This window comes from Mytilus trossulus, chromosome 2 (genome assembly GCF_036588685.1).
Source record: "Mytilus trossulus isolate FHL-02 chromosome 2, PNRI_Mtr1.1.1.hap1, whole genome shotgun sequence".
Classification (NCBI taxonomy): Eukaryota; Metazoa; Mollusca; class Bivalvia; order Mytilida; family Mytilidae; genus Mytilus; species Mytilus trossulus.
The window spans coordinates 51,711,936-51,729,284 of record NC_086374.1 but is presented as its reverse complement, the minus strand read 5'-3'; the positions used below and the strand labels follow the sequence as shown (position 1 = coordinate 51,729,284).

The 17,349-nt window shown below is 32.9% G+C and overlaps 2 protein-coding genes across 2 annotated transcripts; both read right to left on the bottom strand.

The window, feature by feature from the left end:
• On the bottom strand, nt 1–528 carry LOC134705840 (uncharacterized). Its single transcript, XM_063564554.1, has one exon. The coding sequence runs from the start codon at nt 526–528 to the stop codon at nt 1–3; it is 528 nt and encodes a 175-aa protein (XP_063420624.1).
• A 15,151-nt stretch (nt 529–15,679) lies between these two features.
• Nucleotides 15,680–16,624, bottom strand: LOC134705838 (uncharacterized). Its single transcript, XM_063564553.1, has one exon. The coding sequence runs from the start codon at nt 16,622–16,624 to the stop codon at nt 15,680–15,682; it is 945 nt and encodes a 314-aa protein (XP_063420623.1).
• Between the last annotated feature and the right edge of the window lie 725 nt (nt 16,625–17,349).

Below are 17,349 nucleotides of genomic sequence, written 5' to 3'. Positions count from 1 at the left end.
TTATTTTTTTACGCTAAGTGCCGACATGTCATCCGACAAGGAAGAAACTAAATCCTCGGATTCTGAATAGTCTGACGGATCATAGTTATCTGATGCCACTTCATCTAGTATAGTCTCGATACATTTGGCGGGTATGGTGCCTGCGACAAGAACTTCTTCGTATTTTTTCGCCCAGTTACGAAACATACTGTTGTATTTTGGATTCTCTGGATCTTTTGGAATATACTTATCCAACACTGCAGGATCTGAAAGATCGATAATTTTGACATTCGTCAGCTTTTTAACATTTATCTGCACAATTCTGTATGTCTTCTGAGCAATCTTCTTCTTCTTGTTTCGGTCTTTTGCTAGACCTAAAAACGTCTTCGCAGCTTCAAGAGTTGCAGTAGTCGAAATATATTGAGAAACCTTCTTGCCCGCAATGTGCGAGCTTGGAGTTATGTTTGCCTCGGGATTTCTGGCTTTAAGACCTTCTGCTGTATTTTCGTCATCTCTCAACACACGGTAAATGTAGTCTTGCATAGGCATATTTTTGGTTTCCAGATATTCAGTACTGTTAAAAATAAGAAAGCGTTTAAAAGTCTTTTTTGATACATCAGTCTTCAAGTACAACTACATGACTGCTATAACTATATTTTGACTATTTGACGGATTATGTCTGTTTTGTTCACGCATTGATCAGTGTAAACAAATAACAGAGTTTGATACGACTGTCATACAAGTGAGAGGTTAAGCGCTAGAAAACTTGATTCAATCCACCATTTTCTACATTTGGAAATTCCTGTACCAAGTCAGGATTATGCCAGTTGTCCTTTCGCTTGATGTGTTTTATCATTTGATTTCAGTGCCATTTGATTAGGGACCGTCGTTTTGAATTTTCCTCGGAGTACAGTATTTTGGGATTTTTACTTTTTTTCTATTATTTATATTTTCGCATGTCAAGTACTAGTAATCATTATGTGCATTTGTATCATATTATGATCAGAAAGAACTTCTGTAACATATAAAAAGACCAAATGTGAATATCTGTGCACATATGCATGTACACGACAATAGTCATAATGAATATAGTTGGTTCAATGTACTATGTATCTCGTAGTAGCTTTGTTTGGTCAATGAGTACAAATCTCGGTTTTTTTTTAAACTCATATAGATACATTTGTCATACAGTATCAGGACTTAATTTACTGTCTCGTAGTTATTAAGACTGGACCTGTAACTCTGCCGTAGTTTGGCTTTGGGTGGGACGTTTTGGCTGTGAATAATAGAAATGAAGTTTCTATATTTTAATCTGCCGCAACACCGAAGTCATGTATTACAATTAACAATACATAATAATATATATACAAACATAACAAATATAGATAAAGAATAATTGAAGAAGTTTCCATAATATGAATATAAATAAGCGGTTGATCTTATGAGGTTAACATCCTAAATCATGTAAATAAGTTGTCCATTTAAACTTGATAATAGAAAGAGATAATTTGAATTAACTTTGCTTTTGAATAAATAATAATATAAAAATAATTTATCTTTATCGAGTACTCAGTTTACTGCTTAAAACTTAACGAAAAATAGTTCAACTAACCTGTGAATAATAGAAATGAAGTTTCTATATTTTAATCTGCCGCAACACCGAAGTGCCTAGTGTTGGGCGAAACAGGTTTATATAGTACTTTCGTTAGCAATAAACTGAGGCCCATTTGTTTATTAAAGTTATTTGTTTAATACTTTTGCTAATAGCTTATAATAATTTCTTAATAAATTTCCTTCTTTTCTCCTCACATTTTTGTTGTTGGAAACACCCAACTGATCGCTATTTGATATACATGGACATCACATATTTTGTTTGATGTATTATTTAATAATTCGTAACTAGATAAGGTTCTAAAATATTCTCAAATTATGGATTGTCCATGTTTCAAGTGACGGTGGTTAATTGTAGGATTGATTGCAGTTTGCTTTACGTCCAGTGACAAATAGATCATGCATGTAACATGTATGGGCGAGAACAAAATATCAATAAATATTTCTGGTAGGTTATGTAATAGAGGCGTTCCGGGATTATGGTTGAGTAAATTTGGAATGACACTGGAAAATGAGGGGAAATTGGATAGGGACAGATATTTTATCTTGCAACAGGCCACCTCAAAGAGTTTTTGCAACTGTTTTTGATTTTCAAAGAGCATAGTACTCTCTTTACTCGAGGAATCGGATTTAAAGTCCCCATTCTGACCGGATGTGACTGCAAAGTTGATACACCCCGCACACCAAATGGACGCCTCACTTTGGAAGCATTTTACTGTCGGTCGAACTGAGAAGACCAAGTGACAATTTCTATTCCTTTGTCACCTTTTAGGTGTTATTCGTAGAATAAAATCAAAATATAAAAATTATGTACAGTGTCAGAAAATAAAATGTATTTGTCCTCACTACGGAACAAGACTCTTTCTGTTGTTTGATTAAAAAGTTAGTCAGTCTATTGCTTGTAAATTTCGAAAGAAAAAATGTCACGGAACCAGTCCTGACTATAAACTTGCGTTTATATACGCAAGTGGATAAATGGAGCTGTCTTTAATCAGACTTTAACTAGCCCTGAATTGATTTTAATTTCTTTTTTGCCGAATCAAGTTCTCATGTATTTCTCAGTCTACGTTAACTTTCTCAAGCCTCATTCCGAATTTGATGTCTGTCCCGTGTAGATTTGTTCTATATTACAAAGCTAGCACTTTATATAATAAATGTTCGGATTCACTCTCTACAGACCAATGAATTGCAGAGACTGTTTATACTTGGAACACAGGGAAAGTTTTTCGGCAAAATATCAAAGTTAAACCACTTTTTTACATTCCATACTAACAAACTATTTTCTGTATGGGTTTCAAAGTCTGGCTGTACGATGAATGGTTCTTTTTCGCCTAATTCTATTCGAATTCTCATCCAGGTGATAACCTTTTTTCCATTTTGGCCGAACGGTGTTTTGACGACCATTTTTATACGAATTGATATTTGTACAATTCCGTTTTTTTTACACATCGTCCTAAGTTTCTATAGATCAGAATTCTACGTTCAAAACAAAATTTCATGGGGATACGGCGTGCATCATGCATAAGTATTTATTGCAAAAATAAACCAAGAATAAAATAAAGTGACAAAACTCAAGTCCTTTATGCGTAAGAACATATATAGTTAAATCGTGCAGATGCTTAAATATTTAAGAAACAGAATATTTAAAAGTAAAGTAATACATTTTTAAAGGTTAACAATGAGCAGAAGAATTGCAGGAAAACGATAAAGCAATCTATGTCAAATAAGTTAACTGTTACGTATTGCATCAAAACTCTTGGCACTCTGCATCTAGAAAAAGTTTCCGTTAAAAATGTCACATAGTTACCAAATTATTTTTTTTATTATTTAAGATCACTTTGTAATTGCAGAACCTGCTGCATTGGCTTGTATACATGTTTGAACGTTATTCGATAACGTCAGGAACGATAACTCGTGGCGTAACGTCATTCGGTATCGTGTTACCTTAAGTTATAGGATGTTTGTCGATATCGATTCCATATCGTCGATATCGACAACAAAGACAGAGATATGGAATGCAGCATTTGATTGTCGATATTAGTTCGGTATCAACATTCAAGACACAGGATTCAGAGCATGTGGACATAACAACACACATACGAAACGTCGTGTATCGATATTGAATCAACATCGTGTCTTGGACATACCTCTACGGATGGTGGGAACAAAGCACTGTGTCATCAACATATGTGGCTAAAACATAATCAGCAAAAGCTTCTATTTTCTTCTCTTTTGACATATCTTGTAAAAAATATCAAGTTCAACGAAGTAGTAAGTTTTCTTCTCTCTCTGTACATGGACTGTCTAGATAATGCATTTCAATAAATCTCTCTCCAGATGCTCATCCTCATGGTGAAATATCTCCGAAGATATGATACTTTTTAAGCAATACTAATAAACATGAATCATTGATATTTACGACAGCTATGTGTACAGGTGAAATGGCGCGAATGAGTTCCGAATATTGGCGCAATTGATATATTTGGAAAACAAAATTGCGCAAAACGTCTTGCATCGTGTAAAAAGAAGTCTTAATATATATTGTGTGTAATAAAGTAACATAAAGTTCGAATCATATTCAGATAATAATCTCATCTTCATACGCAGGCCTCATCTCCGTCTAGGATTAAATGCGTCAACGCTTGTATCACATTTTTTTTCTTTTTTAATAGCTCACCTGGCCCAAAGGGTCAAGTGAGCTTTTCTCATCACGTGGCGTCCGTCGTCGTCGTCCGTCGTCGTTAACTTTTACAAAAATATTCTCCTCTGAAACTACTGGGCCAAATTTGACCAAACTTGACCACAATCATCATTGGAGTATCTAGTTTAAAAAATGTGTTCGGTGACCCGGCAAACTAATCAAGATGGCCGTCATGGCTTAAAATAGAACATAGGTGTAAAATGTAGATTTTGGCCTATAACTCTGAAACCAAAGTATTTAACGCAAATCTGAGAGGGATAAAATTGTTTATCAAGTCAAGTTCTACCCGCCCTAAATTTTTTGGATGAATCAAACAACTGGTTGTTGGGTTGCTGCCTCCCCCTCAAATTGGTAATTGTTAAGGAAATTTTGCCGTTTTTGGTTATAAGCTTGAATACTATTACAGGTAGAGATGAACTGTTAACAGCAATAATGTTCAGCAAAGTAAGATATACAAATAAGTCAACATGACCAAAATAGTCAGTTGATCTGTAAAGGAGTTATTGCCCTTTATAGTAAATTTTTAACAATTTTCATTAATTTTCGACAAATAATAAGTTTTTACAAAATATTTTCCGCTGTAACTATTAAAAGACCGTAGGCCACTTTTATTACAGATAGAGACAATTGTAAGTAGTAAGAATGTCTACAAAGAAATCACCATCACCAAAACACAATTTTGTCATGAATCCATCTGTGTCCTTTGTTTGATATGCAAATAGACCAAGGTTCTTACGAGCTTCTAGTTTTATTTATTCCTGGACTAAGTTAGTATTCTTTCTTATTTCTTATGCAAATCTCTTTTTTATACCATAAATAAAACTTCATTTCCATTCTCAATTTAATCTTGAAGTTTTCCTGATAAACACAAATCCAGATTTTCTTTTTACATAAACTATATAACAGGCAGTAAATCATATACAAAATATATATGATGGCATTATTATTATTTTTTTATTTATGTATTGTCGAATCTTAAACAAAATATCTAAGTTAACTTGTTCTATTTGTTTCAAGCTCTTGGATCATCGAATGTTACATGTTTGAGATACATCTTACATGGCACAGTCATTTTACACGATGGAAACCGAAGCTGCATATCGAACGTAAAAAGTCATCAAAGGTATCAGGATTATAATTTAGTAAACACACATTTCTTCAAAATTTTCTTGGTTTATTTTAATTATTCAAAGAGAAGTCCTCATATTATGATGTCCAGCTGGAATGTCAGGATTAACTTCAGAAGAGAATTTAAAACTTAACTTTGAACTGCATATTGCTGTAATTTTCTCATGCATCTGCATCTAAATCATTCTGCTGTCCACAAAAAGATTGAAACAAGAGATATAATTTTAAAATTCAAAAATACAAAATAAAAACTATATATATGCATTCAGATATCGCAGATCAAATTTATTCGTTTATTGTGATTTATTTACGTTTTTTGATTGAGTTAAGTCTGCCAATTGATATTTTATCGTGTGTTTTGTTATGCTGTGATGTATGCTATTGTTTCAGAAAAAGGGAGAAGGTTTGGATCCATTAAAACGTTTAATCCCGCTGCAAATGTTTGCACCTGTCCTAAGTCAGGAATCTGATATACAGTAGTTGTCCTTTGTTTATGTAATATATACGTGTTTCTCGTTTCTCTTTTTTTATATAGATTAGACTGTTGTTTTCCCCCTTTTTAATGGTTTTACACTAGTTATTTTGGGGTTATTTATATGTTATTGTTCGGTGGGAGCCAAGGCTCCGTGTTGAAGGCCGTTCATTGACCTTTAATGGTTTACTTTTTTAAAATTGTTATTTGGATGGAGAGTTGTCTCATTGGCACTCACACCACATCTTCCTATATCTATGCGTACTTCTGACACAATCTAGTCTTTTTAAATAAACACTACCATGTCTATCCTAGCTCATACCATAATCAATTTACATCTATAATTAGTTTAGTTTCTTATAATTGTTCAAATCAGTCAGTAACAAGAGGCTGTCACAACGACAGCAAACCGGATTTAATAACATTTATTTGTGTCCTGGCAATATCACAAGAACCATTACTGATGAATGGTGAAAGTGAAAATCGTCAATATCAAATTTGACCTCCATTTTGTCATCAGTATCAACATATTAAAATTTGAAAAGCTTAGATTGAATGGTTCATGAGTAAATGCAACAACGTGAATGGAAACGCCATTTTACGATCTTGCAAAAAACCATATTATAACTTCAGAACGGTAAAAGTCAAAATCGTCATTATTGAACTTGACCTCTATTTTGTCATCAGTAATAACATATTAAAATTTCAAAAGCTTTAATTGAATCTTTCATGAGAAAATGCACGGACACGACGGGAAACATCCTTTTTCAATCTTTCAAGAACCATAACTCCTGAACGGTAACAGTCAAAATCGTCATTATTGAACTTGACCTCCATTTTGTCATCAGTAACAGCATATTAAAATTTGGGAAGCTTTGGTTGAACAGTTCATGCATAAATGAACGGACACGACTGGAAACTCCATTTTTCAATCTTTCAAGAACCATAACTCCTGAACGGTAAAAGTCAAAATCGTCATTATTGAACTTGACCTCCATTCTGTCATCAGTAACAACAAATTAAAATTTGGGAAGCTTTGGTAGAACAGTTCATGCGTAAATGCACGGACACGACTGGAAACTCCATTTTTTAATCTTTCAAGAACCATAACTCCTGAACGATAAAAGTCAATACATTTTATCACCATTATTGAACTTGACCTTCGTATAGTTGTCAGTAATAACATATTAAAATTTTAAAAGCTTTGGTTGAACGGTTCATGAGTTAATGCACGGACAACATTTGATTGCCGTCCGCCCGCCCGCCCGTCCACCGACAGCCCGACCGCCCGCCGTACATCCCCAAATCAATAACCGACATTTTTGTCACAAAAATCCGGTTAAAAATACTCGTTTCCCATTATGGTCGGAAAATGATTGGATTTAACAAAAATGGTAAGTAGTTTATTCTTCACGTTATTTTGATGCATTAACATTCACAATGTTCAACATGGAAAAAAGAAGAATTATAGTATGACACACACTTACGCAATTTGTATTATCATTCAAATATCTATTATGAGACAAAGAGAGGCGAAAGATATCATAGAGATATTTAAACGAGATGCAAACTCATAAACTGTCTGTGAGAAATGTAAAAAGCTTTAAGAAAGATGACAAAAAGACTGGACTGCGTCGATGGAAACTGCGGAACTCAGCGCTTAAATTTCCGAGGTCTGTTAAAGCTGTCAACTTTATATATATATATATACCTTTAAATGTAAAGCTTATATTTTACTTCTTGTTTTAATCGAGGCCTTCATAGCAAATACACCTGTACCCTGTGTACTTAATTGTACATGTAACAGCTTTAATTGAAGGCAGCATCATTCATGCAGTAGTAAAACATCTTTCAAATATCTAACTGCCCTGTAGTTGAAGTTTAAAAAAAACCCATCTGTAACGGTTCATTCGTACGTCCACGACAAGCATGTTTTCTAACATATTTAGGAAACACATGATAACTGGTGAAAAGTTTCTCATAAATCAAAAAACCGTCATGAAATTTAAGCATATTAATATTATTGTAAATTTTATCTTTAAACCTACATGTATTTCACCTGTAACTTAATTTTAACTGTTCTTCGCGCATTATCTTCTTAGAAATTCGCATAGATTAAAACAGTATTGAACACAACCTCGAAAAAACAGACAATCTTGATAAAGCTTCCTAGGTTGAACCCCTGTTATATTTAAAAGACCTAAAATTTATATACCTAATTATAGGTTTCCAAGGAATGGTTTGTATAGTCATGTGTATGGCACGCCTGAACCACTTTTATAGATAATCCTAAATTATCTCAGATAAACCAGGATTTTTTCAGATAAACTAGGATTATCTCAATTTTTTACATTAAGCTCGGATAAACCGGGATTATCTCGATTTTTCCAGATAATGCCGGTTTATCTCAGAATTTTCAGATAAACCGGGATTTTCTCCAGATAATGAATTTTCTATATTTTCTCAGATAAACTAGAATTTTTTCGAATTTGAATTAAGCTGAGATAATCTTAGTTTATCTGAGATAAACCGGGATTATCTGAGAAAATCCGGGATTATCTGAAAATTTTGAGAAAATTGATTATCTGAAAAAAGGAGCCAATAGAAAGTCACGACACATTGGAAGAAAATTTCATGGTCATAAGGGATAAGATATAGAGATAAGGCTCTTACGGGAAAAGTTTTAGAACGTTTATTTTTTTTCTAAATTTTATAAAAATTAACAATTGATTTATTCAGGATGTACATGTATTACAAGTATTTCGATATTAATGAAGATCAGAGGGAAGTTGTCTTGAACGTTTCTTTTAAGAGAATTTGAACGTAATATCCGTATTTTTTCCTTATAAAGATAAAGAAATGTGTTACATAAATCTGACATTCGCACAATTAACTAGGACAAATAACTTTAATGTTGAAATAAGTTAAGCACAGTTGAAATACACAATTTAGAAGTCCTAAAGAGTTTCCTTTTAGAAAGTTTTAATCTTAATTAAAAAAGATACCACGCTCCATTTTCTTTACGTAATTTTCTCTATTAAAACAGTGAAATATGGTATCATACATTTTATTGCTTAAATATACATTTTAGTACTTACATTTTGTGTTTAGTAAATTGAAATTTAAAATTTTAAGTGTTTTTGACAATTAGATAATCTAATCATGATGATGGCAAATGCCCAATACCTGAAATATTTATTACCTTACAACTTTATTATATTGTTTATTGGTTTGTTATTTACGACACGTGCGACTGCCCAGTGCAATGTTTAACCATTAAACAAACGCTGTTTATCTGTTTATACGGGTGTTTGATCGGTTCATTCTCATTTATCCAACTTTTTAAAAAATATATGTAGTACAGGTAAAAAAAAAGTTGGATAGATGAGATCAAAGGTAATCAAGAACAAAGTTTTTTTTAATTGGAATTTGGGTTGAAAAATAAGAGTGAAAATTATACCCGGATTAAATTTTCTGTAGTTAGCTGGCGTTTTACGTTCCCGCAAATTGGCAAAAATTGACGTTGCGCACGATATTGGTGTCACTTTCGAAATACGGGTTTGAAGGCGGGTTATTCAAATTCAAGCACTTATCCTATACAATAAATATCCCTGTTATGCATATCATTCGAAAGGAAATGTACCATAGAAATCAATAACATAGATTATTTGATTTGTCTATTTTTTAATGAAAAACTTTGCTCATTTCGATGCCTATAACGTCATTTCAAGGGTGTCCGTTGTTACAATTTTGTTTTATGTGCGTCTTTGAAATCCCAGTGCGGATTCATAAGTAAGAAGAATGGTTTAAAATTTTACAACTGTATTGTATACATTTAAATGATATATATGATGGATGGCACATAAACATGCAGCAACAAGCTCCAATGTATTAATTTACATATACTCTCAACTCTTTCGAGAAAAAAATATAACTAATTATTAGATACAATGACCTATAGTTGTTAATTCCTGTGTCATTTTGATCTCTTGTGGTGAGTTTTGTCATTGGCAATCATACCACATCTTCTTTTTATATATTTAAATCAGTTTACAAGACATCAAAATTGCTATTGTGTGTTATTGTTGCAGACAATTCTTAAAACCATATAAAGAAGCAAGTTCGAAAATATCTGTACTTTAAGCGGCATTTTTACATGAGTAGAATATAAGGTCAACGTTTGAAACTTTCCGTGGAACAACGTCAAAATCGTTGTGTTATTAGGAACGTCGTGTAACGATAAGTGGCACCAAAACCGTGCGTAACTACTTTTCCGGAAAAAAAGATGACGTTTCCGGAAAAAAAAGTTTACGTTTCCGCAAATAAATATCTTACTTTTCCGGAAAAAAGTAACCATTCCGCAAAAAATAAATGATTACTTTTCCGCATATAATTATAGAATACCTGTTGATCGAAAGCAAATCCATAATAAAAAAAAAATCAAAATTTATTAAGTTAAAGGTCATCAAAACATGCAAGTAAAATTCATCATTAAAATGAATGAAAACGTATGTTCAAAAGTCGGCACTAATTCGCTATATCTTGATATGAGTTCATAAGTCAGTTCTGGTAGAATATTTGTAACCAAAACGTCGTACAAAGTCCACAGTCGTACATTCACCGTTTACAAGTTTTGTATTTTGTTCAAGAAGAAGTCCATCTTCTCCTTTTCATATTTCCGAAGGGGTACTTTTACAGTTAGAGTTCACATCTTAATGCAAGATGTTGTTTGCATTTCCGATAACTGACTCAGAACTCATCGACACAAACACAAATGATAGGATGGCTTGAGTCACTCTGCTCTTTCGGGTGGGCATGAAAAGACTCGGCATCATTCGTTGTTCTCTTTTGGTCGGGGTCAGGAGGTGATGCCCAAATGGTTTGTGGAAATCTCGAAATGATATCTGTATAAAACTCCAAGATGTAATCCGCAAACTTTATGCATGATCCATCTACCGTCAGATGGAGAATCGGCTATCAATTCAGCAAATCATGCTTTAATCATGTCATTGGCAAGTAAGCCAAACCAAAGAAATGTGATAGCCATTTACGAAAATCCTTACCAGGCCTTGAAGGCATAAAACTTTGCTCAGTGCTCGGAGCACAAAAATCATGCTCGAAACATAAAATCCAGCAATTTGATTGGTTGATTTTCGAGTCTGAGTACAAAAATCTTGCTCGAAAGTTTTATAACCGTAAGACCAGAGTCAACTAGTCATATATTATATAGACTATAGACAATAGACAATATTTTATTGCACAAACACATTTACATTAAATGGTTATGGCATTATGCCATACAAAATTAAGACAATAAACTTACAATAGTTAAATTGATTATAATTATATTAGAGTGACAGTGGTATTCACAGTGAAGAAGAAAAAGGCTATAAATATCAACAGTTAACACATTATTAATGTCCATGATCAATTAAAAAAAAGAACACAAACAAAAATTAGGTTGCATATTAAAAGAAATACAAGTTATACAGATGTTCTAAAAAAAAACCAATCATTAATATACTTTATGGTGATTTTTACTGGGAGACTGCTATTTAAAAGTACAGTCAAATGCTTCAATGTTATTTATAAAATTGAAATTAAGATTTTTATTAATATTTTGTATATAGGTATCCCTCAATAATGTATAGCATGGACAGATTGAGAAGAATTGGTATTCATCCTCAATTTCTTGTCTGTCACAGGATAAGCAAATGCGTTTACTTCTTTCAATCTTTCAATTGCTAGGGAATGGGCACTTAGTCTAAATTTACTGAGAACTGATCGTTCAGTTTTGAATTTACATATATCAATATATGGGGGCCTTTTTCTAATTCTATTAGTACATGTATGACAAAAGAAATTTTTCACATTTATTGATAGACCAATTCATAATTTGATAAGCCTGGTCATAGATTCTTTGTTGGATATTATTTATGTGATATTTTAAATTAAAGGTATCAAAAGTGAGATGACCAAAACCTAATTTATTTAACCAGTCTTTTACAATGTTAACACATTTACTTGTTTTTCTATGTTTTTATATATTTTATGGACTAAAGTGTTAGGCGAGTTTACAATGTGGTTTAGAAATTGTATAGCTGAAATCTGAATTTTAAAGTACAAAGGGATTCTGTTTGTCTCAGTTAAACAGGCTACATTTGTTGTTTTGCACTGCATTCCTAAAATTATATTTAAGATATAAGATCTGAACCCTTTCTAAATAAAAATATTACATAAAATATTTATCTTATATAATTGTATTCAAATATTTATAAATTACCAGGTAAATTTCCGGAAAAGTAATAAATACAAATTGCGGAAACGTATACTTTAAATTTGCGGAAACGTAGTATTGGGACTTAAAACAATTAGCGGAAATGCAATACGCCCTATTTAGCATAGCATGTTAAACTGTGCAACTGAAATTTGATTTTCATCCTCGTTTAAGTAGGGGGAATAGTGCATCAGTGTAGACTAGTGATATACGTTGATGGTGATAGGTGTACAGAGTGGTGATAGATATACACAGTGGTGATAGATATACAGAGTGATGATAGATATACAGAGTGGTGATAGATATTCAGAGAGGTGATATATATTCAGAGGGGTAAAAGATATACACAGTGGTGATAGACATACAGAGTGGGGATAGGTGTACAGAGTGTACACCTATATACAAATGAGTATCTATCACCCCTCTGAATATCTAACACTTATATACAGATAAGTGTTAGATATTCAGAGGGGTGATAGATACTCAAGAGTGTCGATATATATAAAGAGTGGTGAAAGATGTACAGAGTGGTAGTAGATATATACAGAGTGGTGATATATATACAGAGTGGTAATAGATATACAGAGTGGTGTAAGTTATTCAGAAAGATGATAGATATACACAGTCGGTATAGCTATACAGAGTGGTGATATATATACAGAGTGGTGATATATGTACAGAGTGGTGATAGATATTCAGATTAGTGATAGATATACAAAGTGGTGATAGATATACAAATAAGTGTTATAAGTGATATTCAGAGGGGTGATATATACTCAGAGTGTCGATAGATATACAGAGTGGTGATAGATGTACAGAGTGGTAGTAGATTTATACAGAGTGGTGATATATATACAGAGTGGTAATAGATATACAAATTGGTGATACACATATAGAGTGGTGATAGATATACAGAGTGGTAATAGATATTCAGATTGGTGATAGATATACAGAGTGGTGTTAGATATTCAGAGGGGTAATAGATGTACAGAGTGGTGATAGATTTACAGGGTGGTTGATAATAGACAAAGTTGTAATAGCTATTCAGATCAGAGGTAGATATACAGAGTGTTGGTATTCAGAGAGGTGATAGATATACACAGTGGTGATATGTGTACATAGTGGTTATAGATATACAGGGTGGTTGATTATAGACAAAGTTATGATTGAAATTCAGATCAGAGGAAGATATACAGAGTGGTGATATTCAGAGGGGTGATAGATATTCAGAGGTTCGAAAGATCGATATACAGAGTGGTGATATGTGTACAGAGTGGTGATAGATATACAGATTGGTGATAGATATACAGAGTGGCAATAGATATATAGATAAGTGTTAGATATTCAGAGGGGTGATAGATACTCAAGAGTGTCAATATATATAAAGAGTGGTGATAGATGTACAGAGTGGTAGTAGATATATACAGAGTGGTGATATATATACAGAGTGGTAATAGATATACAGAGTGGTGTAAGTTATTCAGAAAGATGATAGATATGCACAGTCGTTATAGCTATACAGAGTGGTGATATATATACATAGTGGTGATATATGTACAGAGTGGTGATAGATATTCAGATTAGTGATAGATATACAAAGTGGTGATATATATATACAGATTCGTAATAGATATACAGAGTGGTGTAAGATATTCAGAGGGGTGATAGATATTCAGAGTGGTGATATAGATACAGATTAGTAATAGATATACAGAGTGGTGTAATATATTCAGAGGGGTGATAGATATTCAGAGGGGTGAAAGATATACAAATTGGTGATACACATATAGAGTGGTGATAGATATACAGAGTGGTAATAGATATTCAGATTTGTGATAGATATACAGAGTGGTGTTAGATATTCAGAGGGCTAATAGATGTACAGAGTGGTGATAAATTTACAGGGTGGTTGATAATAGACAAAGTTGTAATAGCTATTCAGATCAGAGGTAGATATACAGAGTGCTGGTATTCAGAGGGGTGATAGATATACACAGTGGTGATATGTGTACAGAGTGGTTATAGATATACAGGGTGGTTGATAATAGACAAATTTGTGATTGATATTCAGATCAGAGGTAGATATACAGAGTGGTGATATTCAGAGGGGTGAAAGATATTCAGAGGTTCGAAAGATATACAGAGTGGTGATAGATATACAGATTGGTGATAGATATACAGAGTGGTAATAGATATACAGATAAGTGTTAGATATTCAGAGGGGTGATAGATACTCATGAGTGTCGATATATATAAAGAGTGGTGATAGACGTACAGAGTGGTAGTAGATATATACAGAGTGGTGATATATATACAGAGTGGTAATAGATATACAGAGTGGTGTAAGTTATTCAGAAAGATGATAGATATACACAGTCGTTATAGCTATACAGAGTGGTGATATATATACAGAGTGGTGATATATGTACAGAGTGGTGATAGATATTCAGATTAGTGATAGATATACAAAGTGGTGATAGATATAAAAATAAGTGTTTGATATTCAGAGGGGTGATATATACTCAGAGTGTCGATAGATATACAGAGTGGTGATAGATGTACAGAGTGGTAGTAGATATATACAGAGTGGTGATATATATACAGATTCGTAATAAATATACAGAGTGGTGTAAGATATTCAGAGGGGTGATAGATATACAAATTGGTGATACACATATAGAGTGGTGATAGATATACAGAGTGGTAATAGATTTACAGGGTGGTTGATAATAGACAAAGTTGTAATAGCTATTCAGGTCAGAGGTAGATTTATTTTCTAAATTCTCTTCGTTCAAACGAACATAAATTATTTATGTACTAGACTCTATAATTTCTATATACCTCGACCCAATCTTTTTCTTATCTCATTCATATATAAATAACTAAAACACTAGTTTTAGAACTTGTCAGGCACGATGACCATTCTCTTTTATGTTATACCAAATAATTACAATACATGTATATCAAATGAGCAACAAATTACAAATGTTTGTAATTTTGCAAATACAGTCCACATCACAGAATATATATACGTCCTCTGTTTAAATAAATTTAAAAAGGTTGTCTCAACAATCTACAAAAAACAAACAAAAATGTTACAAAAAGTACATTTAATACTGTTTTCGAATATATATGTGCTTAAGTTTAACTAACAAAAACTACGTGTGTACATGCGAATGGTCAACGCCCTTATCGATAATTTCAATTCGAGTCCACCGTATTTAAATACACTCGGGTTCATAAAACCTGTTACAATTCTATTGTTATATTAATAGAATTATCATACGATAATATTCTTCCGCCACGTACATAAATATATTTATTTTCTAAATTCTCTTCGTTCAAACGAACATAAATTATTTATGTACTAGACTCTATAATTTCTATATACCTCGACCCAATCTTTTTCTTATCTCATTCATATATAAATAACTAAAACACTAGTTTTAGAACTTGTCAGGCACGATGACCATTCTCGATTGTACAAAGAAAGAAATTGCAGTAATAAATCTTATAAACCTAAAGATTTTGAAACTAATAAGCGTTTTTTCAAATTGTCGCTTATGTAACTGTCTTTCGCAATATCAGATTTCCACCTTCCGTGAATCTTTAATAATCTATCCGATACACCAGAGTTACTAGCGGCTGAGCAACCGCCTGCCCTAAAACTATGTGTACCAAAAATTCTTGCGTTTAAACCTAAATCCGACAGAGCCCCTTTTAAAATCTCTCTAGTCCTAGTATAAGATAGTTGTATATTCTTTTTTCTCAGCTTACAGTTGTTTGTACTTTTACAATACGATAAAGCTCTGAACACAAAATCATCTGAGGACCTGTCTATTTTAGCTTTATCTAAATAATCACTTAAAATTTTAACAGGACAGTGAGCTTGATCAAGTTTAGCTATCAAAACGTTTTTTCCTTTTCTATAACAATCTGTTTTGCTACTCTCAATATATATGTCAATATGATCGTTTCCGAATGTAATGTTCTTAGCTCTAATCTGGCATAATTCACTGTACCTTAAAAATCCTGAATAAGCCAGAAAACACATAGCTAATAATCTAAGATTTTTTAACGAACTATTAGTACCGCCAAATTTCTTAAAAAGACTGAGCATGATGTTTGCATTCATCGGTTCTTTTTTCTGAATAGGCCTATTAAGCTTTCTTTTAGATGCCTCAACAATACATTTAACTATATCCGAGGCACATGGGTCTTCAAACCCAGCTAAACTGTGAGCCCACTTTATAGCGTAACATGCAGCTTCTATAGTACTGTAATGTTTAGCACTTTGCATTAAATATTGAAGATATAAACTGACATAGATTTCGTCGGCAGGAAGGACAGACTTGATTTCTGTATACTTTTCAGACCACACTACAAAACGCTTAAAACTGTATGCATATTTAACAGTTGTATTTCTGGCTTTTGAGTCAATAACTGAATTCTTCATCTTTCTGAACAAAATCTTAAGTTCTGTGTGCTTTACTTGTGTGTCATTTTTCCAAAATCCCGTTGAAAATATTTTCTGTAAAATAATTATAAATTAAATAAATATTTACCTTGAAATATGCGTAACTGCTCAGCTTACAACAAACAGAAAAAACAGGTCCAGTGACCATAACTATACCCAGTGGTATCTACAGACCATGTGGTCCCAAAAATATCGTCAAGTGACACAATATATACATCAATCAGCTTCTGTAAGCCAACATCTTTGAATAGAGAACCTCCAGTCAGTAAAATCTGCAAAAAATAATAAAAGTTTTCACAAATATCAATCAGTAGCTTTCAATCGAACAGCTAAAATTCTACCTTTGAATTTTCCGTTCGCGAAAATAGAATTTAAATTGTTTCCAGAAACTAAAATTCTGTCTACCTCGTTAAATTCGAGCACATCTAACACGTAAGATCTGTATTTTGTGTTTTCGTCAAAAATTAATGGCCAGTAAGAAGACGACGGCCAACTCGGAACTATCAGTGTTCCCTCTGCTTTGCATTTAACCAAGTGGTTTATGCACTTACAAACTAAAGACACAGGTGGTACTAATAGATTGTTTTCTTGTGCCCAGTGGCACGAGAAAGCGTCTACTGCCGAGGAACCAGGATTCCAGTACAACGAACTAAATTTATCTACTTTGTAATTGTCCATATTAGCAAACCTATCAAAGGTATGAG

Excerpts from the sequence above, each read along its gene's own strand:
- LOC134705840 (XM_063564554.1), bottom strand. The coding sequence starts at position 528 with ATGCCTATGCAAGACTACATTTACCGTGTGTTGAGAGATGACGAAAAT.
- LOC134705838 (XM_063564553.1), bottom strand. The coding sequence starts at position 16,624 with ATGAAGAATTCAGTTATTGACTCAAAAGCCAGAAATACAACTGTTAAA.